The 27,749-nt window shown below is 57.8% G+C and overlaps 9 protein-coding genes across 9 annotated transcripts; 5 read left to right on the forward strand and 4 right to left on the reverse strand.

Moving 5' to 3' along the window:
* Positions 1-17: 17 nt before the first annotated feature.
* Positions 18-1,699, reverse strand: B0T15DRAFT_539642 (uncharacterized protein). The gene is made up of 2 exons (XM_062869745.1): positions 1,045-1,699; positions 18-891 (listed from the first exon to the last, which is right to left on the reverse strand). The coding sequence occupies exons 1-2, from the start codon at positions 1,423-1,425 to the stop codon at positions 91-93; spliced, it is 1,182 nt and encodes a 393-aa protein (XP_062719036.1). The 5' UTR covers positions 1,426-1,699; the 3' UTR covers positions 18-90.
* A 593-nt stretch (positions 1,700-2,292) lies between these two features.
* On the reverse strand, positions 2,293-4,387 carry B0T15DRAFT_268861 (Zinc/iron permease). The gene is made up of 5 exons (XM_062863439.1): positions 3,924-4,387; positions 3,719-3,861; positions 2,746-3,653; positions 2,551-2,675; positions 2,293-2,488 (listed from the first exon to the last, which is right to left on the reverse strand). The coding sequence occupies exons 1-5, from the start codon at positions 4,006-4,008 to the stop codon at positions 2,454-2,456; spliced, it is 1,296 nt and encodes a 431-aa protein (XP_062719037.1). The 5' UTR covers positions 4,009-4,387; the 3' UTR covers positions 2,293-2,453.
* Positions 4,388-6,551: 2,164 nt separating this feature from the next.
* Positions 6,552-8,774, forward strand: B0T15DRAFT_539648 (cytochrome oxidase assembly protein-domain-containing protein). Its single transcript, XM_062869746.1, has 2 exons — positions 6,552-7,090; positions 7,159-8,774. Exons 1-2 carry the CDS (start codon positions 6,723-6,725, stop codon positions 8,288-8,290), a joined length of 1,500 nt encoding a protein of 499 aa, XP_062719038.1. The 5' UTR covers positions 6,552-6,722; the 3' UTR covers positions 8,291-8,774.
* Positions 8,775-9,685: 911 nt separating this feature from the next.
* Positions 9,686-13,017, forward strand: B0T15DRAFT_539653 (uncharacterized protein). The gene is made up of 2 exons (XM_062869747.1): positions 9,686-10,920; positions 10,977-13,017. Exons 1-2 carry the CDS (start codon positions 10,030-10,032, stop codon positions 12,783-12,785), a joined length of 2,700 nt encoding a protein of 899 aa, XP_062719039.1. The 5' UTR covers positions 9,686-10,029; the 3' UTR covers positions 12,786-13,017.
* A 20-nt stretch (positions 13,018-13,037) lies between these two features.
* On the forward strand, positions 13,038-14,042 carry B0T15DRAFT_438677 (uncharacterized protein; the record flags this gene model as incomplete). Its single annotated transcript, XM_062865874.1, has 3 exons — positions 13,038-13,098; positions 13,176-13,469; positions 13,564-14,042. The coding sequence occupies exons 2-3, from the start codon at positions 13,235-13,237 to the stop codon at positions 14,040-14,042; spliced, it is 714 nt and encodes a 237-aa protein (XP_062719040.1). The 5' UTR covers positions 13,038-13,098; positions 13,176-13,234.
* Positions 14,043-14,931: 889 nt separating this feature from the next.
* On the forward strand, positions 14,932-16,189 carry B0T15DRAFT_401225 (Phosphotyrosyl phosphate activator protein-domain-containing protein; the record flags this gene model as incomplete). The annotated part of the gene is made up of 2 exons (XM_062865096.1): positions 14,932-15,338; positions 15,403-16,189. The coding sequence occupies 2 exons, from the start codon at positions 14,932-14,934 to the stop codon at positions 16,187-16,189; spliced, it is 1,194 nt and encodes a 397-aa protein (XP_062719041.1).
* Positions 16,190-16,250: 61 nt separating this feature from the next.
* Positions 16,251-19,525, reverse strand: B0T15DRAFT_438680 (alpha-1,2-mannosidase-like protein; the record flags this gene model as incomplete). The annotated part of the gene is made up of 5 exons (XM_062865875.1): positions 18,963-19,525; positions 18,858-18,890; positions 17,784-18,789; positions 17,447-17,712; positions 16,251-17,344 (listed from the first exon to the last, which is right to left on the reverse strand). The coding sequence occupies exons 1-5, from the start codon at positions 19,225-19,227 to the stop codon at positions 16,251-16,253; spliced, it is 2,664 nt and encodes an 887-aa protein (XP_062719042.1). The 5' UTR covers positions 19,228-19,525.
* A 403-nt stretch (positions 19,526-19,928) lies between these two features.
* Positions 19,929-24,139, reverse strand: B0T15DRAFT_420366 (uncharacterized protein). The gene is made up of 4 exons (XM_062865539.1): positions 23,261-24,139; positions 22,993-23,204; positions 22,466-22,919; positions 19,929-22,413 (listed from the first exon to the last, which is right to left on the reverse strand). The coding sequence occupies exons 1-4, from the start codon at positions 23,746-23,748 to the stop codon at positions 20,082-20,084; spliced, it is 3,486 nt and encodes a 1,161-aa protein (XP_062719043.1). The 5' UTR covers positions 23,749-24,139; the 3' UTR covers positions 19,929-20,081.
* A 1,023-nt stretch (positions 24,140-25,162) lies between these two features.
* B0T15DRAFT_402181 (uncharacterized protein) lies at positions 25,163-27,557 on the forward strand (the record flags this gene model as incomplete). Its single annotated transcript, XM_062865144.1, has 2 exons — positions 25,163-27,336; positions 27,392-27,557. The coding sequence occupies 2 exons, from the start codon at positions 25,163-25,165 to the stop codon at positions 27,555-27,557; spliced, it is 2,340 nt and encodes a 779-aa protein (XP_062719044.1).
* Between the last annotated feature and the right edge of the window lie 192 nt (positions 27,558-27,749).

Below are 27,749 nucleotides of genomic sequence, written 5' to 3' on the forward strand. Positions count from 1 at the left end.
CATGGAGATTTTCCTAGGCATACAAACCCTGCTCGATTTGATTCCGTGCTCTGGCCACAAGAGAAACGAAACGAAACACACGCGGACCGGCTAGACAACCAAAACATCGCCATCCACATCCATAGCATCAGCATCCTCCTGGGTCTCCCGGCGTCGCTTCTTGAGCCGGGCGTGGTTCTGCTTCCGGAACCAGATGTCGTCGAAAATGTCTCGATAGCGGCGGCCGTCGTCGGTGTTGGCCGCCCAGTTCTCAAAGCCCTGCCAAGCGGTGTTGAGCGCATCACTCGCGCGCCACTCGTCCCGGCGGTTCAGGCGCAGGAGCAGCGTGACCAGCGCCTTCAGGTAGGCCGTGTAGCCGGCCAGCGGCTTAAACACCTCGTCGATGTTGACGTCGCCCACGCAGTTGTCGTGGCACGGGTTGTACTCGGCCGCGTCGTTGCTGGTGATGTGGAAGCACCCGCAGTCGGCGCACTCTTCCACCGTCGGCAGCGCCCGGCCAACCATCATGCGGTACAGCAGCGCCCCGACGGCGAAGAGCTCGCTCCCCTGCGTGTAAGGCCGATGTGGCCTGGGAATGGCCAGCCCGCCGCGCTGCCCGCCGCGCTGCCACCTCGCCCTCCTGTGCCGCAACACACCCAACGGCACGTCATCCTTCTCCTCCATCACCACCACGGGCGTCTCCCGCGTCGTGCTCACGCTCCCGGACACCCAGCACCTGCCCAGCCCGCCCAGCTTCACCGCGCCGTACATCTCAATGCCCCTCGGGCGTTGCAGCAGGACATTCTCCGCCTTGATATCCCGGTGCAGAACCGGCATCCGATCCACCTCCGCCTCCGTGTTGCCCCTGACCCTCTTCCATCCCTTCTTGCCCCGACCGCTCGGGAGAACATCGTACGTATCCCGCACCCCTTCATGCAGCCACTGCAGCGCCCGCAGCAAGCCCAGCCCGACATGCCAGACAAACGACTCCGGCAGGGACCCCCCCTTTGCCCCTACCCCTCCCCCTTCACTACTACTCTGTACCGGCTGCTCATACTCGTCCAGCACGCCCTGCAGCGTGCCCGCGTCGCAATAGTCCCACAGAAGCATGCGCCTGCCTATTATCGTTTCTGAGTCGTTTCCATTATTATTATTATCATGATCATCAAAGCCGAGCATATGGTGGCCGCCCCCCAGGGGGACGACCAGCTCGTCGTGGATCGAGACCAGGTTCTCGTGGTTGAGCAGGTTTGCTGCGGAGCGGGCGGCCTCTAGGGAGAAGGAGGCGGTGCGGAGCGTGGTCAGGGGCGCGGGAACGGCGAGCAGGACCTCGCCGTCTGTGACACGGCGGACGAGGAATTCTCCTTTGTCGGTGTCGGTGTCGTTGGCATTGGGAAGGGGCTTGTAGAGCGCGTACAGGGATTTCATGGTGGTCGTGGAGGTCATTGCTGCTCTGCTCAGTATGGAGTGTGCGTGGACTGGACGGCGTGGGTTCGGAGTTGGTTGCTGTGTCGTGGTTGTCTGGCTGCTTATAGAAGTGTTGACCTAAGTGTGATATCAAGGGTTTGGCGTAATAAGTGATGAGACGATGATACTAGCTTGGCTTGGAAGGAAGGAAGGTGAGAATGTGAGATATGAATAGTTAAGCCTTGAGCTGGGAAGCCTTGTTGACGTGGAATGTGTGCGCCTCAGAGCCGCTCTTTGTTCTGGTCTCGGCCGGCATAATGTACCCCTGTTTTTGACTTTCCGATACAGGCAAATGGAGAAAACCATACTGACCTTCTTTCATCTCTGTTCTTTTAGCTTGCAAGACACGCATAGCTGATTTGAAAAGAAATGCTGGATCCGGATGCCGTCCCAGGTACTGCAGACATAACGACTAAGAATTCCACGGTCATACAACCCAAGTCGGAGATCCATGGAAACAGAGAACAAATAATTCTATTGAGCCCATTCGGAGAAATCTCCCCAGAGTCATCCGGCATGAGGTAGGACAAGTCCAGCGGGTACGTGTTGCGCCGAACTGCTGGCACCGTCTGAAGCATTAGGTTGAACCTACATAGGCATAGCGTATTCCTATCTATGGCCTTGAGCATATTTAAGGGGATGAGTTTCCAATGTAGGTGTTCGTACCGCGAAGACTCGGCGATCATTTTCCTAGAAGTCTCTTAGTTCTCCATCCACTCGTCTTATGTGCTGTTGCTTTTCTAGACATAAATAGTCTGTTGACGGTTTGAATCATGACCTATCTCTCTTCATTCCTGGCCTTACAGTGGTCTCTTTCCCCGGCGCATCCGTGTCCGTTAAGCTATCCCACCATGCAAGCTTGGGCCTGTCAAGTATCCAACCCGACGAGATATTTTGGCATCCACACACACTGGAAGTGGCATGCTCCCTTCTTGAACACGGCCCGAAGGGAGTTCGAGAAATGGAAGATCGTCGAGGTATGCATGAAATGCAGACCTTCACAGTTGTTAGGCAAAAGCGCCGACGATCGACATGCCAATTGCTGGGGTGAGCGTCAGTTTTCTGTGCTTATCACCTGGGTAGGGAGGATGGATCCGGACATACCTCCGAGAATCACACACCCGAATGCCGTTGCCCGGTCTTTCTTGGTCATGGACATCCCTTCGGCAGACAGGAAATCCTCGGCCAAGAGATCGACGAGGGCGGCGTAGAGAAGGAGGCCAGACGAGCTATGAAATTAGTTTTACTTTGTCAGTGAAAGACAAAACCACCAACAGAACGTTCCGAAAGCCCACTCACATAGCGTTGAAGACGCCGACGATGATCAGGCCGAAGGCGCTGTTGGGATCGTACGAGTTCCTCGCAATGAGTCCAATCGCCTGCCCGATCGGCGCGGTCGTTCCGAAGGCAACCACCAGCAGCCACGGCCGAAGGCTCCCGCGAGGGTAGGGGACGGCAGCAATGCGCGATCCGAGACCGAGCCCCTCGAACATCTGGTGGAAGAGAATGGCAATCAATAGGACCACAAAGCCCTCGATGGTGATGCTGACGGTCATGCCGACGAAGACCGAGTGGAACAGGATGCCGCCCTCGAGCAGCGTGATGTTCAGCGACATCTTGCGGTACACGTCCGGCGCCACTGCCTGTCCGGTCTCCTCGTCAATGTACGGCGAGTCGGCAATCGACGTCTCGGCAATCACGGTCTGGCGCTTGTCAGACTCGGCAGCCTGATTCTGCTGGTGCTGGTGCTGCTGCTGCTGCTGCGCCCGCATCGACTTGATCATGTTGATCATCTCGAGCCTCTGGCGGACGTATTGCTCGTAGAAGACGACGAACCAGGGCGGCATCTCCGACGGGCTCTCGGGCCGATAGTCCTTCATCTTCTCCTCGTACATCTTCTGCACGAGCTTCTTCTCGTACTCGACCTCCTCGATCTCGAAGTCGGACGCGGTCGAGTACCGCGGCGGCCGTTCAGGCGGGGGGCCGCGGTTGGCCGATGCCGTAGTCGCGGGTGGCTGGCTGTGCGTTTCGAACCCCATAGGCCCGCCGTGGGAATGGCCGCCCAGCTTGCCGTTGAGGTACATCTCGATCACGAAGAGACAGAACATGGATCCCATCATGATGACGCCGGGCATGGGCGGGTACTGCTCGGTGAACAAGTCGGGAAGGCAAGGGTCCAGGAGATTACCAAACGCCGTCGGGAGCAGCTACTCCAACTGTCAGCTTCCTCGTTCTCCCAACGCAGTTGAACCATCGCCTCCCCCCCACTTACATGGACGAACGCGGTAGCAATCAGGACACCAGTGCCAAAGTGCTTGCATACGAAGAACACCTTAGTTGGCACCTTGACCCATTTGACCTTTTTCGCAACAACCGGGAAGCCGGCACCAATGATGGAAGCCGCTAGAACCAAGACTGGACATAACTCGTTAGTGACGATTCAATCATGCTGAAAGGGGAACGCTGTGTTGACGTACATAATCCCACAACATGGAGAGCAAGATCGTACTCGCCCGCCTCCTGGCCACTCCCGCACACCGGCTTCCCTCCCGTGGAATCCATTTCCACTGTTGTTTAGGAAACTCCAAGGATCCTCCAACTATCGCCAGGGCAGAGCAATTCCAAGCTTTCCGCCCAGACGGAGAAAAAAGGTAAATATGTAGTATAAAGCAAAGACCAGCAAAGCCGCCCGCGGCTTCGATCTAAGAAGAGAAAAAGACAAGAGGAGACGGAAGGGACCGGACAGCAGTGGTGGAAGAAGGCAAAACGAAAGAAAAGAGAAGAGAAGAGAAGAGAGAGAAAACAAACGGAAGGAATAGAAAGGAAGTCCTCCAGAGGACCGATAGTAGTTGACTAAACTGCACCTAAGCAGAGCCAAGGAGCAACAAGCCTCGACATCATGCGGTTCCTGTCTTTAGTATGTGAAGTGTCTTGGCGCCGATCACAGCGTTGGAGGTGAGGCAACAATGTGCTGCTATGTTACGAGTCGTGTCCTGTCGCAGACAAGGGCAGCTCAGGTCGCAGGATAGCCAGCAGCAGCCTGCCATCCAGACATCAAGGTTAGGAAGAGATCAACGAAATACCTTGTATCTCTCCTGCTCCCACTTTTGAAGATGCAACATATCGCTGCATTCATCATCTTACGACTTTCCGGATGCTGTCAACCCATTTCCTAGTTTAATAAAGCCGGCGTCGTTGATCCGGATGTAGTTTTCCTGCCTCAAGAGTCTAGAGTTTAGACAGCAGGTCGGTATTGGAATGCTCTGGGCCTTGACGGGGCTGGAACCTTGAAGTCGTGTGCTTGGCTTTATTTTTTTTAGATGAAGCCCGTACAAACAACCCATCGAAGGCACCGCTGCTCTGTTCCGATGGCAAGTAAGGTGCCTAGTGGCTGGACGCGAGACAGAACCGGCGGCGAGTCTGGAGTCTGTCATGCAGCGGGATGTGAAACCGAAACAGCCCCACCCGAGCCACCTTTCTGCAAGCGTCTCGGCCCCCGGGAAGTCACTGCCGGGGCTCCACCCGGAGATCTTCGAGATCGGAGGGCGGGTGGAACCCACGACCCACCTCGTAGTCTCAGTTTGGCCTGCTCGCTCCCGACAGGAGTTTGCTCATGTGGTGCAAGTACTAATTAAGAAACGTCAAGAAAGTTTTACCGACAGGGGCAGTTCCTTTTCGGGTCGTTGACCTATGTTCTAGCGAGAGAAGCTGGGCTTCCGCGGCTCGCAATGAACGACTAGCAGGGCCCATCGGCGGGTAAGGGGATGCACCGACCGTCAGCACACAGCAGAACTTACCATGCGCAGAAAGGTTGTTGGAGATAGAGGAGAACAGCGGTTAGCATGCAGACGGGCCAGATCTGTGTGTGGGGTGGCGGCTTGGTCTAAGATCTGAGCCGTTTGAGGTCAAGGTTGCTGGCCCGCATAAAGCATCCGCCAAACTGGGGATTGATGAGAAACGTCTAGTCGAGGTAAAAGCGCTACAGGAGCAAAAAAGGGCACACAGCCGGCTCTGCACCCAATCCGCGCGCGTCCAGATTCCCATCTGAGTGAGGTCCAAATAGGCTGTCGAAGACCCCTACCCTTAGCATGCTGTTGAGCGCAGATCTCGCAGGGTGGTGTATCAGACTGCGCTCGGGGTACTCGACTGCCGTTCGGTCGAAACATTCTGTGAGCCAGCCGTGGGGAAGTCTTCAGGGATAGAGCCTCCCACGTAACGGGCATATCCGGGCATGACGAGGTTTCCATGCACGGAAACTTCCTCGACAGCCTATCTCGGTGGGTGTGAGGTGTGAGGCCATACTATAGAACTCTGCGGTGATGGCCAAAGAGTGCAATAGGCTTATGGTATGAGATCCTGCAATGGGCTTGGTGTGGACGGGTTGGTCTGTGTGACCCTTGAGCTCCCGGATACCACCACCAGTACCCCGTTGTGTCTCGGAGCCCGGCAAATCTTTGTTTAGTTGAGGCTGTGCAATCCAGAGCGATGAACTGTCAGTGTGCTTGGTCCGATATGGCTTGAAGTCAAGAAGGGATCTGGAACCCGCCTTTGCTTGCCACGCCTGACGTGAAGTTCTTGGCAGTCGCGAATGCATTCTACCAATCCGGAGGTAGTGTACGGAATAGATGCCAGCCGAGATCTACGTTGGCTCATACGCAGCCAGCGTAAACGCGTTGTGCTGGCAAGTTTAGGCGAACAGATAAGACACATCCTGGCGTAGTGGCAGGATCAGCGTCGGGAACGGTTCAGGCTCAATTAAGTTCTTCATGATGGCGGTAGGACTAATGGTATGAGAAGGGTAGATTTGTTGGCCGGCGGCCGAGACATGGGCGAAGACGAGGCGGGGCAGTGCATCTCAGGCTTTTCCCTTCCACGCCGAGCTTGACGCAAACCTTTAGGAACCCGGATATGCCTTGATAGTATCCAGTGACAGGCGAGACTCTCCCAACTGTGCTAGTGTGAATGCATTTTCGTTGCCTCTGAAGGAAAACCGTTCGTAAAGATTGAGCAGGTGAGGATGTTTGATAAACTCCACACTCCGGGCTTTACCGTGTGACCCCCATCAGCGCTCCACTTCGCTCCCATTTTCTGAGATTGACCAATCGCGAATACGCAATTCCAATTGCTGGATCGGACAGTAGCAACGCCGAAGACCCCGGCCGCCTGAGAGGTCTGAATGGTGGGCTGATCGTCTCGTGGGTCTTTTTTGTCCGATGTGAGCTCACGAAACGAGAGCTGCCAACAACAACCGCCATTGCCGGCGCAAAGCCACCACGATGGCCTTCTTTCAGCTCGGTCTGCGCAGGACCGCTGCGCATATCTCTCGGGTGCCGGTCGTCTGCGGTCCGTGTCTACGGCAGCAGCTGCCCGCGCGCCCGGCGTCGCGAGTCCTGAAGCTCGTGAGAGCTGCGCGGCGCTATACCTCGACCGCCGCCGAGGCCCAGACCCCGCTTGGATCGTTAAGCAACAGCATCGCCAAGTCTGCCAGTTCGGTTGCGCAAACGTCGGCAGCTAGAAGCTCCGGGAAGACCTCGTCATTTCCCGAGGTTAACGACAAAGCCGTGGGCTACTGGCTTATTGGAAGTGCCGTGAGCGTCTTCGGCATCGTGATCTGGGGTGGACTGACCAGATTGACCGAGTCTGGGTATGCCAATCGCCATGGCAGGATGTTTCTGCAGGCCGTCTGTCCACGAAACTAACCAATGCGCGCAGTCTGAGCATTACAGAATGGAGGCCCGTCACAGGTTCACTGCCACCCATGTCCGACGCCGACTGGCAGTCTGAATTCGACAAGTACCGCGCTTCTCCGGAGTACAAGCTGCTCAACCCCCACATGGACCTCGCCGAGTTCAAGAAGATCTACTTCATGGAGTGGGCGCACCGCTTGTGGGGCCGTGTCATCGGCCTCTCGTTCGTGCTTCCGACGATCTACTTCATCGCTCGCCGTCGAGTGACCCCGCGGATGGCTGCCAACTTGGTCGGTATATCTGGCCTGATCGGTTTCCAGGGCTTTATCGGATGGTGGATGGTCAAATCTGGGCTGAAGGACGATCTCTTTGCCCCTGGATCTCACCCGCGTGTCAGCCAGTACCGGTTGACCGCGCATCTTGCCACGGCCTTCGTCTGCTACGGCTGGATGCTCTTGTCTGGTCTCGGTGTGCTCCGAACACACCGACTCCTTCGCGACCCCGAAGGTGCTGCCAAGACCTTTGCTGCGCTGAAGTCGCCCACGCTGAGGACCCTCCGGGGCTCCGTTGCTGCTTTGACCGTGCTCATCTTCACCACCGTGCTCTCGGGCGCCCTCGTTGCGGGCCTCGACGCCGGTCTTATCTACAACGAGTTCCCGAAGATGGGCACCGGGTATGCGCCGCCAAAGTCAGAGCTCTTCGACAAGTTCTATTGCCGTAAGGAGGATGGATCCGACCTGTGGTGGCGCAACATGCTAGAGAACCCCTCGCTTGTCCAGCTCGATCATCGTATCCTCGCCACGACGACCTTCACCGCTGTGTGTGTTCTGTTTGCCTATGGCCGGACTGGCAGGATCAAAGCCGCGATGCCTAGGAACGTGCGCAAGGGCGTCAACGGCCTGATGCATCTCGTTTTGCTGCAGGCTACTCTGGGTATCACGACGCTATGGTACATGGTTCCGATTTACCTTGCGGCCGCCCACCAGGCCGGCGCCCTCGCTCTGTTGACAGGGGCGTTGGTCCTTGGCCATCGCCTGCGGGTGCCGAAGGCTACACAGGCCCTGGTGCGAAAGGCCCTGCAGAATCCCCACAGGATACAAGCCGAGGCGATTGGCTCGAAGCTGGTGAAGAAGCTTACCGAGAACAAGGCCGTCTAGATCCCGTGAGCCGAAGAGTCATGGACAGACAGCGTCAGACCTTCCAAGTCTGTGCACGTACAACGTGGTATGTACGGCTGTTGTACAATTGCATATAGAGATACTATACCCCTAACGTCGTCTGGATTGGGACGGCTTGTAAATCTAGCTCCTTGAAATACAAGAAACTCGACTCTATCAGCTCGCTAAGGCGGGGAGACGACAACTAGGCTCAGGTTTGACTCGGGGATTAGGTTGAAGTTTGCCGTTTGCCACTCAGGCTGTCGACGTTGATACAATAGTCGCAGGTACCGCCAATCCCCACTTATGATGTCAAAGGCTGGAATTTTCAGGCGAGCAAGAGCGCTAACGGTCCATATCAGGCCATCGTCATACTGGCTCGGTGGATGACGGGCAGGGCTGACCAGCCTTGCATGCAGGTTGTGGCGAGCTAAGGCCATTGTCGTAGGATTGTGTGCTCGCCTTGCAAAAAGCAAAGCCCGGCTCGAGCCCGTGTATAAAAGGAACTTCTCGTCCAAGCCAAACAGTTGCCGTGTTATTTGACCTACCAATTCCTATACAGCATCGCATCGCTCATTCTCCCTTTTATCTTCGGAAATCAAGAGCTACTTGTCGCTACTGTGTACACTCCTTATCCGTACCCCTTCCCTGATCCCAAGTCCCACTTTAGCAGCCATCACCCCGCGAACTCCACTCTCACAAAGGGGACGTCGGAGTGGAGACAACCCGCGATTTCCACCATCGGTAAAAGAAGCGAAGCCCGCCGAACTTCGAAACAACCGAAACAACAGAGAAAAAGAAGGAGGTAGGACAGGTACGACAGCATGTGCTTCGAGTGGAAGAACCGCTTCAGCTGCGGGCACATCGGCTTCAAGAAGGTCGAGAGGTGTTCGAGGCTCGGGTCCGGCTGCTATGGGCCAGACGGCACCGAGAAGTTTGTCGATGCCGAGGGGCCCTGCTACGACTGCAGGTCACGGCAGCATCTACATCTGAAGCCGGAGGAAAATGATCCATCGCTCTCTCCGTACTCGGCCCGGAGAAGGGGCGTTGGACGGGCGAAGTGATGGGGGACGAGGCTATAACCCGTACATCCTCTATATTGTTTTGACAGCGTCTGGAACGTTCACGCATGGGAATCTCTGCGATGATGGAGTTGTGGCGGCGTGGGTTGAGATACGATACCCCAATTTGGTTGCAATATCGTGTGGTATTCGGTAATCGGTCGTTGTGGGCGCTATGGGTGCAATTCAGCGGGATAATACCTTTGTAACGTTTTGCAACAAGCTACTAAGGTAGTTCTTACGGGGACGGCATTTGGGGGCATTGAGAAATAACCTGGAACTTTGCACTTGTTATCAATGCAAAGTGCCAGTGTGACATGTCAACTCACGGCCATGGAAAACATGACGTCAGATCTCTTTAAACTTCGAGTGTACATCACGTGACCTCGCGTACCTGGGCGGCCATCGCGTGCAGGAAGCACCCACGCCACCTTTGATGATTACAACATCTTGGTGATTGGGCCAAGTTCTGGTTGCGCGCAACCGGACGGCGCCTTCTGTTCGCTTAATTGTACTGGATTGCATCTGCTACCGATGGAAAAGTCGCCTCAAATAACGTATATCTTTTAACAGCACACGCATCCGGCCGGAGTGTGTCAGTGTCGGGCGACTCAGGCCCACAGCGAGCGCACCGCGGTCCAATGCAATACTGCGCTTGTTTCGCTTCGGCTTCAGGAAATGGCGGGCAGAAAGCGCAGCGCTCCAGTGGAAGCCAGCACGAGGACAACGCGCGCGAGCGCTAGAGCTGCGTCGCAAAATGCCGCGGGCCGGCCCGGGACGCAGCGGAAACCTGCAGGCAGAAGCGCCGACCTCCCGGACGTCTACCGCGAGATGCTGGTCGAGGCGAGGTCCGAGTTCACCTCGCGAGATGCAACTGTTGCAGAAAGACCCTTCAAACGGAAGCGCCCCGGCGAAGGACGCCCTGTCCGAGCAGAGCAGCAGCAGAAGGAGGGTGTTGTTGCCAAAACCAGGGCGCCCGGCAACAGGAAGCCAAACCCCGAAGACATCCTTGGCCCTGATACTTCCAATGACGATAACATCGACTTCGAGGGCGTTGTCCTGCCGACAGCCACAGTGCAGACCATTGTAAGAGAATCGGAAGATGAGGACGACGACGGTGAGATCGACTTCGAAGATGTCGCCATTGAGCCTGCCCGGTCGTCGGCTGCCGGGGCGGGCGAGGAGTCCAAACGACTGAACCTAGACCTCTCGGCGCACATGGCGGCCATGACCCAGCGCCGCGCTGACCGTCGCAGGGCCATCAGTCGAGAGGAGAAAGAACGCCGTGTCGAGGTGCACAAAATACATCTTGTGTGTCTTCTTGCGCACGTTGAGCTCAGAAACCGGTGGTGTAACGACCCGCATGTGCAGGATGCCCTCCGACCACTGCTTCCTCCGAAAACAGTGGCGGCTCTGCTTCCCAGGGCGAGTCTCAACCAGTTTGGGCGCACAGAGTCGCTGAGAAAAGGCCTCCAGGAGGCAAAGGACCTGTTCAAGTTGAGGTTTGCCATCACGGAGCGTGGCTTGCGGAGGGCCTTGTGGGCGGAGGATGAAGAACAACTCAAAAGTGTACGTAGCGGTCGCTCATCCATGCACCCTCAGCATGGGACTAATACACTCGACAGTATGAGCTTCCCGACGATATCGAGTCCACCCTGGAGAAGAGTGATTTCCTCGAGGCCGCCCGGACGCTACATGGTTCGCGCGATGTCGGTGCCCAGTTATTCTGTGCACTACTGCGATCTGTAGGGGTCGAAGCCCGACTGGTCTGCTCGCTGCAGCCTCTGTCCTGCGTCGCTGGTGCCCCTCCGATGCCGAAGCAACAAACACCCAAAAAGCAGCCCTCGAGAGCCGAAGTCTACGCAGCAGCAATGGCAAGGCAGGAGAGCCAATTTCCAGAGTTCCAGGCCGGCGCAACAACGCCTTCCCCCCGTCGACGGCTTGGTCACCCGCACGCAACCGCCTATCACGTCCCGTCCATGAGCGCATCCCCTCAGCCACCCCCAGCACCGCCAGCCCAGACTCCGAGGAGAATCCGTGGCGAGTCCCCCTTTCCCGTGTACTGGGTCGAAGTCCTCGATGTAGCGCACCAGAAATGGCAACCCGTCGACCCGCTCGTAACCCACACACAGTGGAAGCCGCGCGCCCTCGAGCCGCCAGCCTCGGACCCGCAGAACTGCATGACCTACGTGTTCGCCTTCGAAGCCGACTCCAGCGCGCGCGACGTGACCCGGCGCTACACCAAGGCCTACAACTCCAAAACCCGCAAGCTGCGCATTGACGGCGCCACCGCCACTCTCACGTCCTCCTCTACCTCTACCTCTACAACCTCCGAGAAGGAAAACGCCCGCTGGTACCGCCGCCTGCTCCGGCGGTACACGCGCCCGATCCCCACCGACCTCGACCAGATCGAGCTCAACGAGCTGGCGGCCGAGGAGGCACGCGAGCCGATGCCGCGCAACGTGGCCGACTTCAAGGACCACCCCGTCTACGCGCTGGAGCGGCACCTGCGGCGCCACGAGGTGCTTGTTCCGGGAGCCGAGGCCATCGGCACGGTCAGCGCTGGGGCCAGGGCCGGCGCCCCCATGGAGCGCATCTATCGCCGCCGCGATGTGCGCGTCGCCCGGACCAGAGAGCGATGGTATAGGCTTGGTAGGGTGGTGAAAGATGGCGAGGAGGCTGTCAAGAGCCTGCCGAAGAGGAAGAGGCGGAAGGGGGCGCTGGACAGTGACGGTGACGGAGAGGATAATGCCTACGATGATAATGATGATGATCCGGACAGGGTGGGCTTGTTCGGGGATGCCACGGCCGGGTATTCGCCGCTGTATATGCTGGAGCAGACCGAGGCGTATGTGGCGCCGCCGGTGGTGAACGGGCGGGTGCCCAAGAACAAGTTTGGGAACCTGGATCTGTACGTGCCGAGTATGGTGCCGCGGGGGGGTGTGCATATTGCGCATGAGCGGGCGGCGCAGGCGGCGTTCATACTGGGCGTGGACTATGCGCCTGCACTGACTGGGTTTGAGTTTAAGGGCAGGCATGGCACGGCGGTGTTGAACGGGGTGGTCGTGCCGCAGGAGGCTGGCGACGCGGTCTGGGCGGTGATTCAGGGGCTGGTGGATATGGAAGCCGAAGAGGAACAGGAGAGAAGGACGAGGAGGGCGCTGAGGATGTGGAGCCGGTTCTTGAAGGCGCTGCGGATTCGGGAGAGGATATGGGCTGGCGTAGATGAGGAGGCGGAGGCAGAGGTGGAGCGGGAGAGGGCAGAGACGGAGGACAATAGCAAGGGCAAGGGGAAAGAGAAGCAGGCGGTGGAGGAAGATGATATTGGCATGGAAGACGCTGTGAGCGAGGACGGTATGGGAGGAGGTGGGTTCTTCGTGCCAGATGAAGAAGACGAGGATGGTGGCGGCGGTGGTGGGTTCCTTGTTGAATAGTTTTTACTAGTGTCCATGATGGGAATGTGCCGAAAAGGGTAGTGTACATATCCAACCGCATGGGGAGGGAGGGAGCTTTTGGAGCCGAGGCTAGACCTGGTGCAAGATATCCAAGAAACAGATAATGGTGTGTCATGTGGCGGAGCATAGCCAGTACCTACCGCATCCGCTATTCTTGGGTAGACAGATACGATTAAGACCTAGGTAGGTGGTGACACGTATGATCTATCAGTCTATCATGATACTGTGTAGCATAAAGACTGGTCCGTCTGCGTGCAAGTCCGGAGCCCTCTGGAACTTTGGAGTTGATTAGGTGCGAAACCCCGCTCAGTACAGCTTGATTTTTGCTACTCGGCCGGAACTAAACAGTGGAGACCATCACCACAACAGGCCTCAAGCTGTACATTACATTGCGAGACTACCTTATTCAATGGATTACTGAGAGCAAAATGGGAGGCAAAGCGAAACCGCAGACACCTCACTCCACCCCCTTCCCCATAAACTGGCCAGCTCAGCTCCCCTATCTCACTGCACCTTCTCTCTCGCCGCACCTCACCCCGGCCCACCTCCGGGCCCTCCGCACCCGCCTGACAGACTCATCCGACCCGCTCCCGGAGATTCCCCGCGATCTGAAGCCGGGCCCGTGTCCGGCCGTCCGCATCACCCGGATCACGGACCCCAACCGTAAGCTTTCTTTTGCTAAGTACCACCTTCGAATTCTGCGCCGGTAATTTTCCTGGTAAAAGAATCACAACCTAAAATCGTAAACAACAACCAGACCCCGCCTACGGCCAGGCAGGGCTCTTCGCAACCCGCGACCTCGCGCCCGGCGAGCTGGTCCTGCCGTACCTGGGCGAAGTGCACATCGGCACGGCGCCGTTCGGCAGCCCTACCTCTGCCTCTGACGACTACGACTACGCCACATCGGACTACGACCTCTGGCTGGACCGGGACGCCGACCTCGCGGTGGACGCCGCGCGCATGGGCAACGAGGCACGCTTCATCAACGACTACCGCGGCGTGCCGGGCCGGGACGGCAGGAAAGCGAATGCCGAGTTCCGCGTAGCGTGGGATCCCCGCAGAGGAGGAGCGGAAGGAGGGGAGAGGTGCATGGCTGTGTTTGTACTACATGCTGGCAAAAGGGCTGTTGGGAGGGCGAGGGTCGTGGGGATTGCGAAGGGGGAGGAAGTGCTGGTTAGCTATGGGAGGGGGTTTTGGCAGGGCAGGAGGGAGGAATGCTCAACAGGGGGGAGCTAGATGTGAATAGAAAGAAAATCTACTCTGTGCACAGTAGGGCAATCTAAGTCTCGGATCCCACCTTTGCTTGAGATTGTTAGCCTAGCTCGAGGATATCATGTGAGAAGCAACCGTCTAATCCGTATATCCTCAGCGCTAATAACTACCTGACGGTAAGGTACAATTGCCTTATTTCACCTGCAGCCTTCCCTCAGTGCTTCGTTCATCAGCGTCACCACTCGATGACGACAGCGGGTCTCAACTTTCTAGCTAAGCTCGCTAAGCTAGCCCCGCCACCCGCATGCCCCACTTCAACCTAGTGTACACTAACATCGACATACAATCATTACTATTTCCGACTATCCCATAGCCCCCATAGCCTAGAAGTGCATCCACTTGACTCTTACTAACCTGCAACTTGCAAGACATTTGTGGCAACATCGAACCTATCATCAGACTCTGCTCTACCCACCCCGACACACACCTTGATAGCTCAGCCGACCACAACGGAAGAACCGAACCTCACAAGATGGAAACCCCACCGCCACCACCGTCAGCACAAGCAGCAGCACCAAGCTCAGAATCCAACCCGCAATCACCACCCACTTCCCACCTTTCCACCGCATCTACTCCCTCCTTCCCGCACCTGGCAGTCCTCGCCCCGTCCCCAACGCACCGCTTCCTCAAACCGAGCAAACGCATCCACACGGGCGCCGACCTGCCCCACTTCCTCACGTCGCTCGCCTACCGCGACATAGGCGTCTTCATCCTGCAGCTCAACCGCGCGCTGTGCCCGCGCAGGATCGAGTCGTCCGAGAAGAAGGACAACAATGCGCGTTCAAAAATCCAATCCTTTACCCTCGGCACCCCGCGACCGAACGAGCCAGAGGCGGTCACAAAGCTCAGGGAGATGCTAGGGTTGGTGGAGGGGATGATCGAGGAGGCGCCCCCGGAGAAGGGGCCGCGGAGGTTCGGGAACGTCAGTTTTCGCCGGTGGTATGGGATCCTAGGCGAGAGGGTGGACAAGCTGTTGAGGGAGTATTTGCCGGCGCGGATGTGGGAGGAGTGGGGCCAGGGAGTGAAAGAGAAAGAGGAGGACCTGAAGGAGGAGGTGAAGGCGTATTTCATGGGTGCGTTTGGGAGTGCGCAGAGGCTGGACTATGGCACGGGCCATGAGCTGAGCTTTCTGGCGTTCCTGGGGTGTCTGTGGAAGTTGGGCGCTTTTACTCCAGTTCGCGGCGAGGGGGGAGCAACGGAAGGGGACGGAGATGGCGATGGCGAGGTGGAGAGGAGCGTTGTGTTGGGGGTGTTTGAGCCGTGAGTTTGACTCGTTGTTTTGGCAAGGGAAAGTTGGTTTGAACGGGAGAGCTAACAGGAGCAGATACCTCAAGGTCATCCGCCGGTTGATCCTAACGTACAACCTCGAGCCGGCCGGGTCGCACGGCGTTTGGGGGCTCGACGACCACTCCTTCCTGCCGTACATCTTCGGCTCGGCCCAGCTCACCCGCCCCATCACCGAGACGGAACCCATGCCGCTGGAAGGCTCGGCCCCCGACGCCCCGCGGCCCTCGACCGTGGTCAAGGCCGCGTCGGTAGACCTTTACCGGGAGTCCAACATGTACTTCTCGGCCATCGGTTTCATCAACGACGTCAAGACGGGCCCGTTCTGGGAGCACAGCCCGATCCTGTTCGATGTCTCGGGCATCAAGGACGGCTGGGGAAAGATTAACAAGGGCATGATCAAGATGTTCAACGCCGAGGTGCTGTCCAAGTTCCCCGTCGTGCAGCACTTCCCGTTCGGGTCGCTCTTCTCATGGGACGCGGACCCCGAGGCCACGACGCCGGCAGGCTCGGTTCATTTGGTTGCTCATGGAAACAGCACTGCAGCCTCGGGTGCTCCCGCTGCTGGAAGCGGGCCAAGAACAGGAACAGCCGCGCCCTGGGCGCAAGCCACGCAGATGCCTGGTGTAGCGGCCGGTGTGCCGTCCGGGCCTGGAATTCCTTATTCGAGGGCGCCGTGGGCAGGGACGGGAAGTTCGGGCCCGACCATGCCGAGAGGGGGAGTCCCTGATACTGGGCCGGCCCCGCCGACAGTCTTTCCGCGCGGCAAGCCGGGCACGGCGAGTAATCAGTTCGCGGTAACGAAGGCGCCCTGGGCAAAGGATTAGGCTTGTCTGTTGTTCTGTGAAATCCGCTTCAGACAGGATATTATACCATACCCCTGGGTGTCTAATTATTATCTACACTAGAGAGGCCATCCGGTACATCGTCCACCTGGTCCCATTCAACGGGATAACTCGGCGGCAAATCGGCGTCTGCCCTACCCCAGGTCACGCCCTCCTCTTCGCCGACCACCAACTCCAGTACACCCCCCTTAACGAAGAACTCGTGCGTGATCCAATTCCTGGTATACTTCTTCCCGTTAAGCTTCGCCCGCTGGATGTATATCCTCTTCCCCGCCGGATCGAAATTCCTCACCCGAATCACGGCCCACTTCCCCTCGGTCCTGGCTTTGATCCTCACCTCGGGGAAGAACGGGGTGGTGAGCAGGTACACGTCCTGCCCGGCGACGGGGAAGAAGCCCATCATGGCGAAGGCGCTGAACGCGCCCATGGCACAGTCGTCGTTCCCCGGGATGCCGTTCACGCTGGCGTTGAACAGGCTTGGGATGTACTCGCGCACGAAGAAGCTGCTCACGCCCGGGCGGGCGGCGTAGTGGAACTGGAAGACGGGCAGGAAGGCCTGCTCGTTGCCCATGTAGGCGATGCCGCTGGTGTGGAAGAAGCGGAGGCGGGCGACGAAGTGCTCCGGCCCGCCCATGAGCGCGATCAGCGAGGCCATGTCCTGCGGCGCGTAGAAGCTGTACAGCCAGGGGCTGCCCTCATACGTGTCGAGCCCCGTGTCGTAGTAGCACTTGTGCATGTCCTGGACGGGCGAGCACGCGCGCGTGTTCTGGTACCGGAACGTGCCGTTGAGCAGCCGCGGCTGCATGAAACCCTTGAAGGCCGTCTGCAGCACCTTGCCGGTGCCGTCAGCGCCGTCATCGTCGTCGTGTTCGCGGTAAAGGTCGGGCTGGTCCGGGTTCCAGTAGTTGCGCCAGTTGCCGCTGCGGCGTCGGTACTTGGCTGCGTCGGCCGCGCGGTCGAGGCCCTCGGCCAGCAGCGAGATGCAGAAGTCGTCGTAGGCGTACTCGACGCCCCGGCTGACGGTGCGGCTGTTCGGGCCAGTGCCGTTCCTGTCGACGTCGTCCTGCGGGATGTAGCCGACGTTGTGCCAGCTCTCGAGGTTTCCGCGTCCTTCGAGCCCCCATTGCTTGGGTTCGACTGTTGTGTTTTTGGAGGGTGGTTAGCGCATGGTTTATTTCATTTTGTACGTGTACTTATTTTGGTGGGCACCGAACAGGGGGTACTTGTGGTGTAACCAACCTTCGGCGTCCGAGACGACGGCTTCGTATGCAGCGTCCCAGTCGATGCCCTCTCTCAGGTTCTTGATGAAGGCATCGGCAATCACCACATCCGCGTTGGAGCCACCCTGGGTAAAACCCTTGCAGAAGCTCATCCGGCAGTCGGGCAGTTTCCCTTCGTGCCTGTAAATGTCGATCAAAGCGCGCACCATCTCGGTCTGCGCAGCCGGGTCGATGATGGTCAGCAGTGGGTGCTGCGCGCGGAAAGAGTCCCAGATGCAGTAGAAGCTATACAACATTCCATCAGTCAGCCCGGCAAACCCGACCCGGATCATTCCGCGTAGACCACAGCGACTCACGAGTCAAAATACGGCTCGGTCGAGTTCCACAGCGGATTCTCCCCGGTATAGTTCTGTGGCGACAGCAGCGTCCGGTAAAGGCCCGACCAGAACGTCGTCTGCAGTTCCTCGCTCACCCCCCTGGCATCCACCTGAACCACTCCCAGCTTCTCCCGCCACGCCTTCCTCGCGTCGCTCTCCACCCTCTCAAAGTGCCAGTCTCCGATCTCCCTCTCGGCGTTCTCGCACGCCTGGTCGACCGAGATAAACGACACGCCAACCCTGGCCAGAATGGAGTTCTCTGCAGGCCTCTCGAACTGGATCCACGCCCCCGCCGATCCCGTGGGGATGTAGAAACCCTCGCCGACTCCGTCCAGGGCCTTGGGCTCCTCGGTCGCGTTGTTCGTCTTGAACGTCCCCGTCCTGCGGATGGCGGGCCCCCTGAAATCCGCACAGAAATACGCGTGATACTTGCCCGTGCCAAACGACGGGCCATACTTCCCCTCGCCCACCACGCGGCCCGAGTCAGGGTCGACCTTGATGCTGCCAGCGCTCCGGCTGTTCATCAGATCCACCAGATCCACCACCACCAGCGGCGAGTACGGCACTTCCACCGCCACCTCCTCCGCCTTCTCCTCCCCCGCCTGTTCCTGATTCCCCGTCTCCGGTCCGTACACACGCACCGTCCCGTTCCCATCGAAGCCGAACCGATACAGTGCGGCATGCATCGTCGCCGTCATCTCGGCCTGCACCGAGTTCGTCAGATTCACCCGGAAATAGCCGGGCGCGGCAAAGGCCGAGCCCTCGACCCTCTTAGTGCCGCGGTGCATGACGCTGTACGCGCACTGCGCGTAGTCGTCGTCCGGGCAGCCCGGGTGCACGAACAAGGGGAAGTTGCCCAGCGACGGCTGGCCGCCCGTGCCGGAGTCGTGCATGTGGCTGAAGCCCGTGACGGGGTTCGAGTCGGACACGAAGCCGGCGGCGTTCTCGGCCGGGGAGAGCGTGTCGGCCACTGGCTTGGCCATGCCTGTGGCAGAGGTGAGTTCGGTTGTTGAGGAGAAAAAGGGGGGGAAAGAGAGTGAAGGGTGGCTTTACCGTAGGGTAGTGTTGCGCCGGGGAAGACATGGCCTTGTTGACAATCAGCCCACTATACCATAGGGGTTCGGGAGAGAATATTATGAGAGAGTGTCCCAGACTCACCTCCATTCGTCGTCCCAATCAGGGGTTCAACAAAATCCAGCACGTCGTATCGCGGTGGCCTGCCGAGCCCCCCAAACCGCAACGGAGACCCGTTCAAAGCCCCGTCCGAGCCACTCGACCGCGCGAGCAGCAGGAGAAAGCAGGCGCCGAGCACGGCAAACACCAGCATGCGAGTCCGGCGCGGCACGTTGCTGAGAGTGAGATGGAGAGGCGCCGCCATAGCCGCGGCAGCCTTGCAGTAGGGCGACGAGATTCCGCGTCTCATGTTTCTTAAGGAAAGAGGCTCTTTCCACCACCTGAGGGACTGGTCGTTTGACAGCGTTCCGGAGCCAACATGCTCTCTCACTGGCACAGCAGTGGCATCATGCGGCGCATGAGTTGAGTAGACGGGAGGGAGTTTCGAAACAGGCTAGCAACTCAATACCTCAGAGAGAAAGTCTGAAAATGCGACCACCTGTCTCTCTAAAGAAATAAAAAAAAAAGTTCATCCGTGGTCTTGGAAGGCCGTCATCGCTAGTCAGGGAGTCCAAAGAGGCCAGCAAACCTGGACCGAAGGAGGTTTGTCAAAATGTCATGCCAAGAAAATAAATAATACTCCCCTGGACCTTTAGGCATGCCAAGCATGCAAGGGCTTCTGCCGCAGAGTGCTACCGGGGGTTCGATTGGCTCGGGGCTTGAGGCAGACTGCACTAACCACGGACTGTGTTGGACCGTTGGTCGGTTTGGCGGGGGAGCGTTCCATCGCGCAGTGTCGTGCCTCTTCGTCCGGCACATGGAATCCGAGCCTCGAGAAGACCATTGCGAGGTTGGGTTTTGGAGGGCCCGAAACGGAGCAGCGGCGGGTGCCGCACTGCCGGTCAGCGGTTGGCAAAGGCTCTTTATTTACATTAGTAGTTTTAGGCAGTCACTACCAAAGAATCGTAACGCAGTAAAAGACACAATGGCAGATGGCGAGAATCACAGGGGGCATCAACGGAGTCGAATGTGTACGTACGCCCGCGAATTCAGTCGGCCGTCCCAAGGGTTTGGCCATGCATCCGTACACATTCTTCTTCATTACTTCATCAGCCCGCTTGCCTTAGCTACCTATATCTCTCATTTAAACACCCGCAACACAAACTAACTAAGATCAAACCCAGCGCCGCTCGTTACCGCATACAGCAGCTTGCTCTTCAGCACGTCCGCAGTCTTGTACCGCGGGAGCTTCAACAGATTGACACAGGTGCTCGCGCTGGGGAGCCTGTCCTCGTCCCCTCCGCCGTCGCGGATACTGAAAGGCGGGTGGAGCTGGCTGAAGCCGAGCAGGGGGGCGCGCGGCGTGCTGGTGACATACTTGAGCACATCCCGCCGCTCGCGGTCCTCGAGCTCGTGCATGACCTGCCAGAAGAGCTGCACCGTCGGGTGCTCCTCGCCGTCGTCGCCGATGGCATACACGCCGCTGTAGACCGTGTGTCGCCTCAGGTCCTCGACGTCGATCTCGGAGCTGTCGCCGCCCACCAGCCGCTGCAGCTCGTTGCGGTTGAACATGCTCAGCCACGCCGGGTCGATGACCATGCCCAGCCCGCGGAGGAAGGCGCGTGTTTGCGCGTACGGCTGCACCACCAGCCGGTGCCGCGCCACGTAGCTGATGTAAAGCGGCCGGTTCTCGTTGGTGACGCGCACATTCTCGCCGTTGGGAATGAGGTTGCGCGTTATCGTGCGGACCGGTTCGCCGGGGAGGGATACCTGATCGGTGATGGTGAAGTCAAGCTCGAGGTCGCTGACATCGCCGGGATAATTCTTTAGGCGCAGGATGCCCTGGTAGAGCTCCTCGTCGAGTTCGCGCAGATCGTTGATGTTGGCCCGGTACGTGTCCGCTGCTCCGGCCGGCGAGGCCCATTTCAGAAGGAAGAAGCCTGCAAAGACGATGTCGATGAGGATGCCTTCGTAGAGACACTTCCCGATGACCCTTCCCAGGAACTCGTATTGCCGAAGGCGGTAAGTGATGGCCTCGTTCCAGTCTTCCGAGTTCTCTGCGATCTGCGCTTCCCTGAGTGAGTTCTTTGTCTGGTCCATGTCGCTGGGGTTGGGGTAGTATGCGTTCTTATTGTTGGCGACGAACAGCCTCTGATCCGGCCCGAAAGCTTCCGTTGTCGTGCTCATGAGAAACTCTTTGGTCACACCGCCTCCGTCAATGCCAGCTTCCGGAATGCCGAACTCATCCACAAACGTAATCTGTATTGGCTCTTTCAGTCCTTCCCCCAGTTCCCAGAATGAGTCCATGGCATCCCGGAAGACCCGGCCTCTCTGTATTTGCGCCTGGTGCTTGGAAAGGATGTTCGCGCCGGCCGGAGATGTTGGCTGGAAAGGGCCCCCTTGTTGACTGAGTATCCACAGCCTCCAGTTGTCCGCGTCGATGTTGCCTCCTCTCCTCCGCTGCTTGTCAAGGAAGACAAACTGGCGGAATATCTGGACGCGTATGTCGAATGGAATCACGAACGGCATGTTACGTAGAATCTCCAGCCTGGGCGCGGCAGCCGCCCTCAGACTCTCACGCGCAGCTTGTTTCCGTAAGACCCTTATTCTCTCCAACCGAGCTTGCCGCGACAGTCTCGAGCCGCCTGAGGACAGACCAGTCGGTACTTCCCCTACACTGATCCCATCCTCATCGTCCTCATCCTCGCCATCTTCGTGCTCATCGTGTTCACGCCGCTCCTGCTCTTCAAGTACGACCGCAGAGAGAAAGCCTGCCATGTCGAGCTTAGACGTCATCAGCCAGTGGTCTGGTGGGAGAAATTGACGCCGGGAATCGCGTTCATAGAGCATTCTCATGGCCGTGGTGACGAGATTCCTGAAGTTCTCAAAGTCGAAGCCAGCCGTGAGAACGAACGGCGGAGCATTCGCGCGAGATGAAGAGCCTGACGAACTGTCATCAGCATTGCGGGTGCTGGAGGTGGTGAGCATCGACCCAAGCAGCTCGGCGGCGTTGTAGTAGAGCGTAAAGCTGAGATGCTTGAGGAAGAGAGTGAAGCGCTTTAACTCCTGTAGGCTGAGGCCGCTCGAGCGCAGCCGCGAGCTGGAATCGCCTGAACTTGCCAACACGCCCAGGCCATTGAAGAAATCATCGTCATCGGTTAGGCGGAGAACAAAGATGTACAACTCGAGGAAAAGAAGGATCGTTCGCCATTCACGGTGCCAGGCAGAATTTGACTCGGAAGACGGCCGTTGCCGTAAGATTTCAAGAGCCGTATCAGGATCAGAAGCGATCCTGGAGAATATCGACGTCCTACTAACGGCGTTCCAAAAGAACTTCAGAGCAGGAAATGGGCCCTGACTCGTGGGAACATTGGCAAGGTACAGGCGCATCCGGATGTCATCACCCAACGCCGGGAAGCAGTAGACTAGTGTGAGGATGTAGCCGGCGAGGAAACCAGCATCCTGCACCTCCCAGACGGTCATGCTCAAGGAATCTCTGATCTGGTCAGCGTGTTGCAACTAGGATTTCGTTTCCCTGGTGCACTTACGGGGTAAGCTTCTCGAGAAGGCCGGATATCTCGTGTTTTTCAGTCAACGAAGCGAGTGAGAGAGAGACATATCGGGGTAGCGTAGCCTGGGGGTTTTCCTCAACGTCGCGAGCCTCACCCGAGCGTTTCCCGTTGGAGGCCGTAAAGCCGGCCCGGATCCGGTTTGATAATGCAGACAGGAGGAAATAAAGGACCCGAAGAGAACGAAAAGAATGTGGGACCGGCTGCCCTTTGGTCTTTTGTAGGACAATGAAGTGCGCCAACAGCCACATGAGTCCCGTCTGTGTCCCGGGCATTTCGGAATCGGCGACCATATCGACCTGAAGCGAGTCCGCGAGGAGATCGAGATCTACGTCAGCCGCGAATAAATCGATATTTGCCTCGAACAGCGTCATGTCCGGTTGGGTCAAGAAAGAGGCCGCAAATTCGCTATAGGCGAGCTTGGTAAATGACTCTGTAGCCGAGTTAGCAATGGCATGACCTGCACGCCCGACTCGGCTGCTTGGAAGCAAAGGCAAACCGCATACCGGAAGCACTGTTTGTGGTCAGCGGCGCAACTACGGCGCGCCGGATACCGTCGAGTAGTGGGGACGTTGAACCGAGGCTGTGGCATAAGCCCCCAAGCACCCTGTAGTATTGGCCCAAAACATGTTGAACCGATTGAGGCCTCGCTATTACCACCTCAACGACGGTCTCTAGGAGAATTTGGGCTTGTGTGGGTGCAAAGTTCGAGCCGAGACTATCGTTGTCAATGTCAGCTTTCCGGCCAGTGCAGCGTGACAAAGTGTTGATCACCTTCCGAGAGTAGCAACAAGTATCCGCGCAAGCTTTTCCAGACGAGGGGCCGCTATATCCCCGGATGCAAAGCACGCGAAGTTTGTTTCCAGAAGGTCGTGAACGAGTAGGCACAGCCGCTGCCGGTCGTCTGGGTTGGAGGCCTGGTATACGCTGAGCACCAGGGGTATGGCCTCGACTGTTCTCCTCTTAACGTCGACCGGCCCTACGTCATTGTACAGCTGGTCGATGGTCTGGCGGCGGGACCCCCTCAAAATCCGCCGTGCCCGGTGACCTCTCCATGATCTTTGGATGCACTGTGCAGCGTTCAGCCGCTTTCTCTCTTGTTGCCTCTGGAACCGCTCGGCCTGAGCGTGCGCCACCGTCTTCGAAGCTCCGACGGCCGCACCGGGTGCCCATGATGTGCTGGTGAAGGGATTTACCCCTTTCTGGCCGCTGAGGTTGACGTTCCGCGACTTGCGCGAGCTTCCGGTGAAGGTCGGAAACATCGTTCGGAAAGTTGGCGGCGCAGCGTGCGGCGGATGGAGGGGCAGCTGAAACAGCAGCCTAACGTTCGCAAGCCGATCTGAAATATGGGTAGGTAACTATTGTGTCATGTAACCCGGGCCCAAGGAGATTGGATGTTTTGATGAGGACGTTATTCGAAGGCACCAAAGACAAGAGGTTCGCTTTGCTGCTTTTGCGGCCGGATAGTCCGCTACTTTGGGTCCCAAGCGAGGCAGCAGCAGCGCAGGCGCAACTTGGCTCAACCAACAGCGGCAAAGGGTTGGCGGCAATGAGTTGATGAGGCGAAGGGAATAGAAAGACAACCTAACTATGACAATGAATTCGGCGCGATCTACAGAACTTCATTGATACAATACTAGTATTGCTTGCCCCTGCTCTGATGTGCGGAAGCTCCTTCTACGTCGTCTGCGGTGACGAGCTGCCGCCTGCAGTAATCGATAACGATAAGCAGCCCCACCATGTCGGGGCCCTGCTGAGCGCTGCCGACGTGGCGTCGACCTGCACCGAACTCCATAGAATAATATTACAATATTACTACAAGCGAGTCGAGAGTGTAGCCGTAGCAGCCTGTGCTTACTGCTTACCTACCTATGTCTTAAGGTGTTTCGAGGCGGTGATTGATGTTGATGACGTGTGGCAGCAATGCGTCGTCCTGGTGACTGTTGGGAAACCCTGAAGCTCAATTGGGACAATGCCCCACGTTTAGAAACGTCTGAACTTACTAGTTAGGTATCACTGTATCAGGGTCTGTCACAAGTTGCGCAGCTTTAATAGATGCATATATGCATTCGTGGGCGCAGAGTGGCAGAAAATTCCTGTCTCCACAGCGGCGAACCTGCCCTCTTCCTTCCTCCTCTTCATCGAACGATCAAACCTTTTATCGCCGGATTCTTTCCAAACCCTCAGAAAAGAGTCAGATCCAGATCAGTACGACACGAGCGTCACTGGTTCTGTTCTCATCTACTTCTTTTCTGACCCTTCACAAAAAAACCGACTGAAAAAAAAATTGAAAACCACCAAAAAAAAAGTCCCGATACCTACCTATCAAAAAACCAAAAAAATTCAAAAAGAAAGTAACGAAACGCCATCTCCCAGACAAACAATTCACCTTGGAAGACGCACTTCGATCGTTCTTCCAATCGATTGCCCAGCCTCCGCCGCAGAGTAGGACTCATTCAGGGCTTTATCACAGTCTCGTTCTTTGTCTACCGCTGCTGCTCCGCGCGCACGGTATTCCTCCCGCTCTGTCGCACAACTCTTTGCGCTTGAGCATTCGGTATGTGATCGTCCCGAATAAAAGGCAGAGACCGTGGGCCGATAACTGTTGCGACCTTTCCAAGTTGCAAGACGCTGAACTGACATTAATCGCCTTTCTGTCTAGACTCGATTGTCAAAATGGCCGCTCCCGTTGCACCTGGTGCTGTTGACCAGCTTGCCGCTGATCTCGGAAACACCACCCTCGGTGACAGCCGCGCGCCCGCGATCAACACGAATGTGGCATCTGGCGAATACCAGGCCGCCGACACCGATACGGCTGGTCCTACCCCGAGCTCCGCGGCTCCCCACCCACAGTCTTCGGCGTCCCTCTACGTCGGGGAGCTGGACCCTTCTGTGACCGAGGCTATGCTCTTCGAGTTATTCTCTCAGATTGGGTCTGTCGCCTCGATCCGCGTCTGCCGTGATGCTGTCACACGCCGTTCGCTGGGCTATGCCTACGTCAACTATAACTCGACCCAGGATGGCGAGAAGGCTCTGGAGGAGCTCAACTACACGCTCATCAAGGGCCGCCCTTGCCGCATCATGTGGTCGCAGCGTGACCCTGCTTTGCGCAAGACCGGCCAGGGCAATGTCTTCATCAAGAACCTTGATGTCGCCATCGATAACAAGGCGCTGCACGACACGTTTGCTGCTTTCGGCAACATTCTGAGCTGCAAGGTCGCCCAGGACGAGCACGGAAACTCCAAGGGCTACGGATTCGTGCACTACGAAACCGATGAGGCCGCTGCGCAGGCCATCAAGCACGTCAACGGCATGCTTCTGAACGAGAAGAAGGTTTACGTTGGATACCACATCCCCAAGAAGGATCGTCAGAGCAAGTTTGAGGAGATGAAGGCCAACTACACGAACGTGTATGTCAAGAACATCAACCTCGAGGTCAGCGACGACGAGTTCCGCGACCTGTTCGCCAAGTACGGTGATATCACCTCGTCATCACTTGCCCGCGACAGTGAGGGCAAGAGCCGCGGTTTCGGCTTCGTCAACTTCACCGCCCACGCGAGTGCGGCGAAAGCTGTCGAGGAGCTGAACGGCAAGGAATACCGCGGCCAGGAGCTCTACGTCGGCCGTGCTCAGAAGAAGCATGAGCGTGAGGAGGAGCTTCGGAAGTCTTACGAGGCTGCTCGCCTTGAGAAGGCAAGCAAGTACCAGGGCGTCAACCTCTACATCAAGAACCTGAGCGACGATGTCGACGACGACAAGCTGCGCCAGATGTTCGCCGAGTTCGGTCCCATCACTTCTGCCAAGGTCATGCGTGATGCGGCCCCCGAGCCCGGTGCAGCCGGCTCCGAGGACGACAAGGAGGGGAAGGATAAGGAAAATAAGAAGGAGGGCGAGAAGGAGGGTGAGGGTGAGACTTCCGAGAAGAAGACGGAGAAGAAGGGTGACCGCAGGCTCGGCAAGAGCAAGGGTTTTGGTTTCGTGTGCTTCAGCAACCCTGACGACGCGACCAAGGCTGTCGCTGAGATGAACCAGCGCATGATTGACGGCAAGCCGCTCTACGTCGCGCTTGCCCAGCGCAAGGACGTGCGTAAGAGCCAGCTCGAGGCGAGCATCCAGGCTCGCAACCAGCTCCGCCTGCAGCAGGCTGCTGCGCAGGCCGGCATGCCTCAGCAGTTCATGCAACCTCCTGTCTATTATGCTCCCGGCCAGCAGCCCGGCTTCCTGCCTCCTGGCGGCCGTGGCATGCCTTTCCCCCAGGGCGGTATCGGCATGCCTGGCGTGCAGGGAGGCCGTCCCGGACAATTCCCTCCTTATGCCCAGCAGGGCGGTCGCGGTGGCATGCCGCCTCAGCAGATCCCCATCTACCCACTTGGGCAGTTCCCTCCCGGAGCATACCCTCAGCCCAACAACCCGCAGTTCCTTGCCGCCATTCAGCAGGTCCAGCAGCAGGCCGCTGCTCTCGGTGGCGGACGTGGCGGTCCTGGCGGCCGTGGTATGCAGGGTATGCCTGTTCCCCAAGGAATTCCGGGTGGTCCTGCTCTTAGCGGATATCCTCCGAACAGCCGGCCCCAGAACGGCAACATGGGCGGTCGCGGCGGGCCCAACCGCGCTGGTGGTAACTTCGCCGCTGGCCGTGGTGCAGTTCCTCCTGCCGGACCTCTAGGTGCGGCTGGCGAGCTCAGTGCTAGCTCCCTCTTGCAATCGCAGCTCGCTGCCACCACGAACCTTCAGCAGCAGAAGCAAATTCTCGGCGAGAATCTGTTCCCTAAGATTCAGGCCATTCAGCCTGAGCTGGCCGGTAAGATCACTGGTATGCTGCTGGAGATGGACAACAATGAGCTCGTGAACCTGTAAGTCAATTGCGTCTCCACGCTTTACCTGAATTTTCTCGCTGACAAGTGGTAGGCTTGAGGATGAGGCCGCTCTCCTTGCCAAGGTCAACGAGGCCATGGCTGTCTACGACGAATATGTCAAGTCGCAGCAGGGCCAGCAGGGACAGGGCCAAGGCCCTGCGCAGGGCGAGGCTCAGGCCGACAAGCCCAAGGAGGAGAAGGGCGAGGAGAAGGCTTAAGCTTCTTCCTTTCACAGCCCTTGTCTTCCTAGGTGCGCGGTGATTTCTTCGTTTTTCGGTTTTGGTCGGTCGGGAAAAGTTTTGATACCAGCTTGGCAGCACATTTATCCAGTCCGATGGTGCAGGGGTGATGAGAGCCGGCATCAGATAGATCTGGCTTATTACGACGGGGGGAACAACGACACTCGGACG

This window comes from Chaetomium strumarium, assembly GCF_033439665.1.
Source record: "Chaetomium strumarium strain CBS 333.67 chromosome Unknown B0T15scaffold_6, whole genome shotgun sequence".
Classification (NCBI taxonomy): Eukaryota; Fungi; Ascomycota; class Sordariomycetes; order Sordariales; family Chaetomiaceae; genus Chaetomium; species Chaetomium strumarium.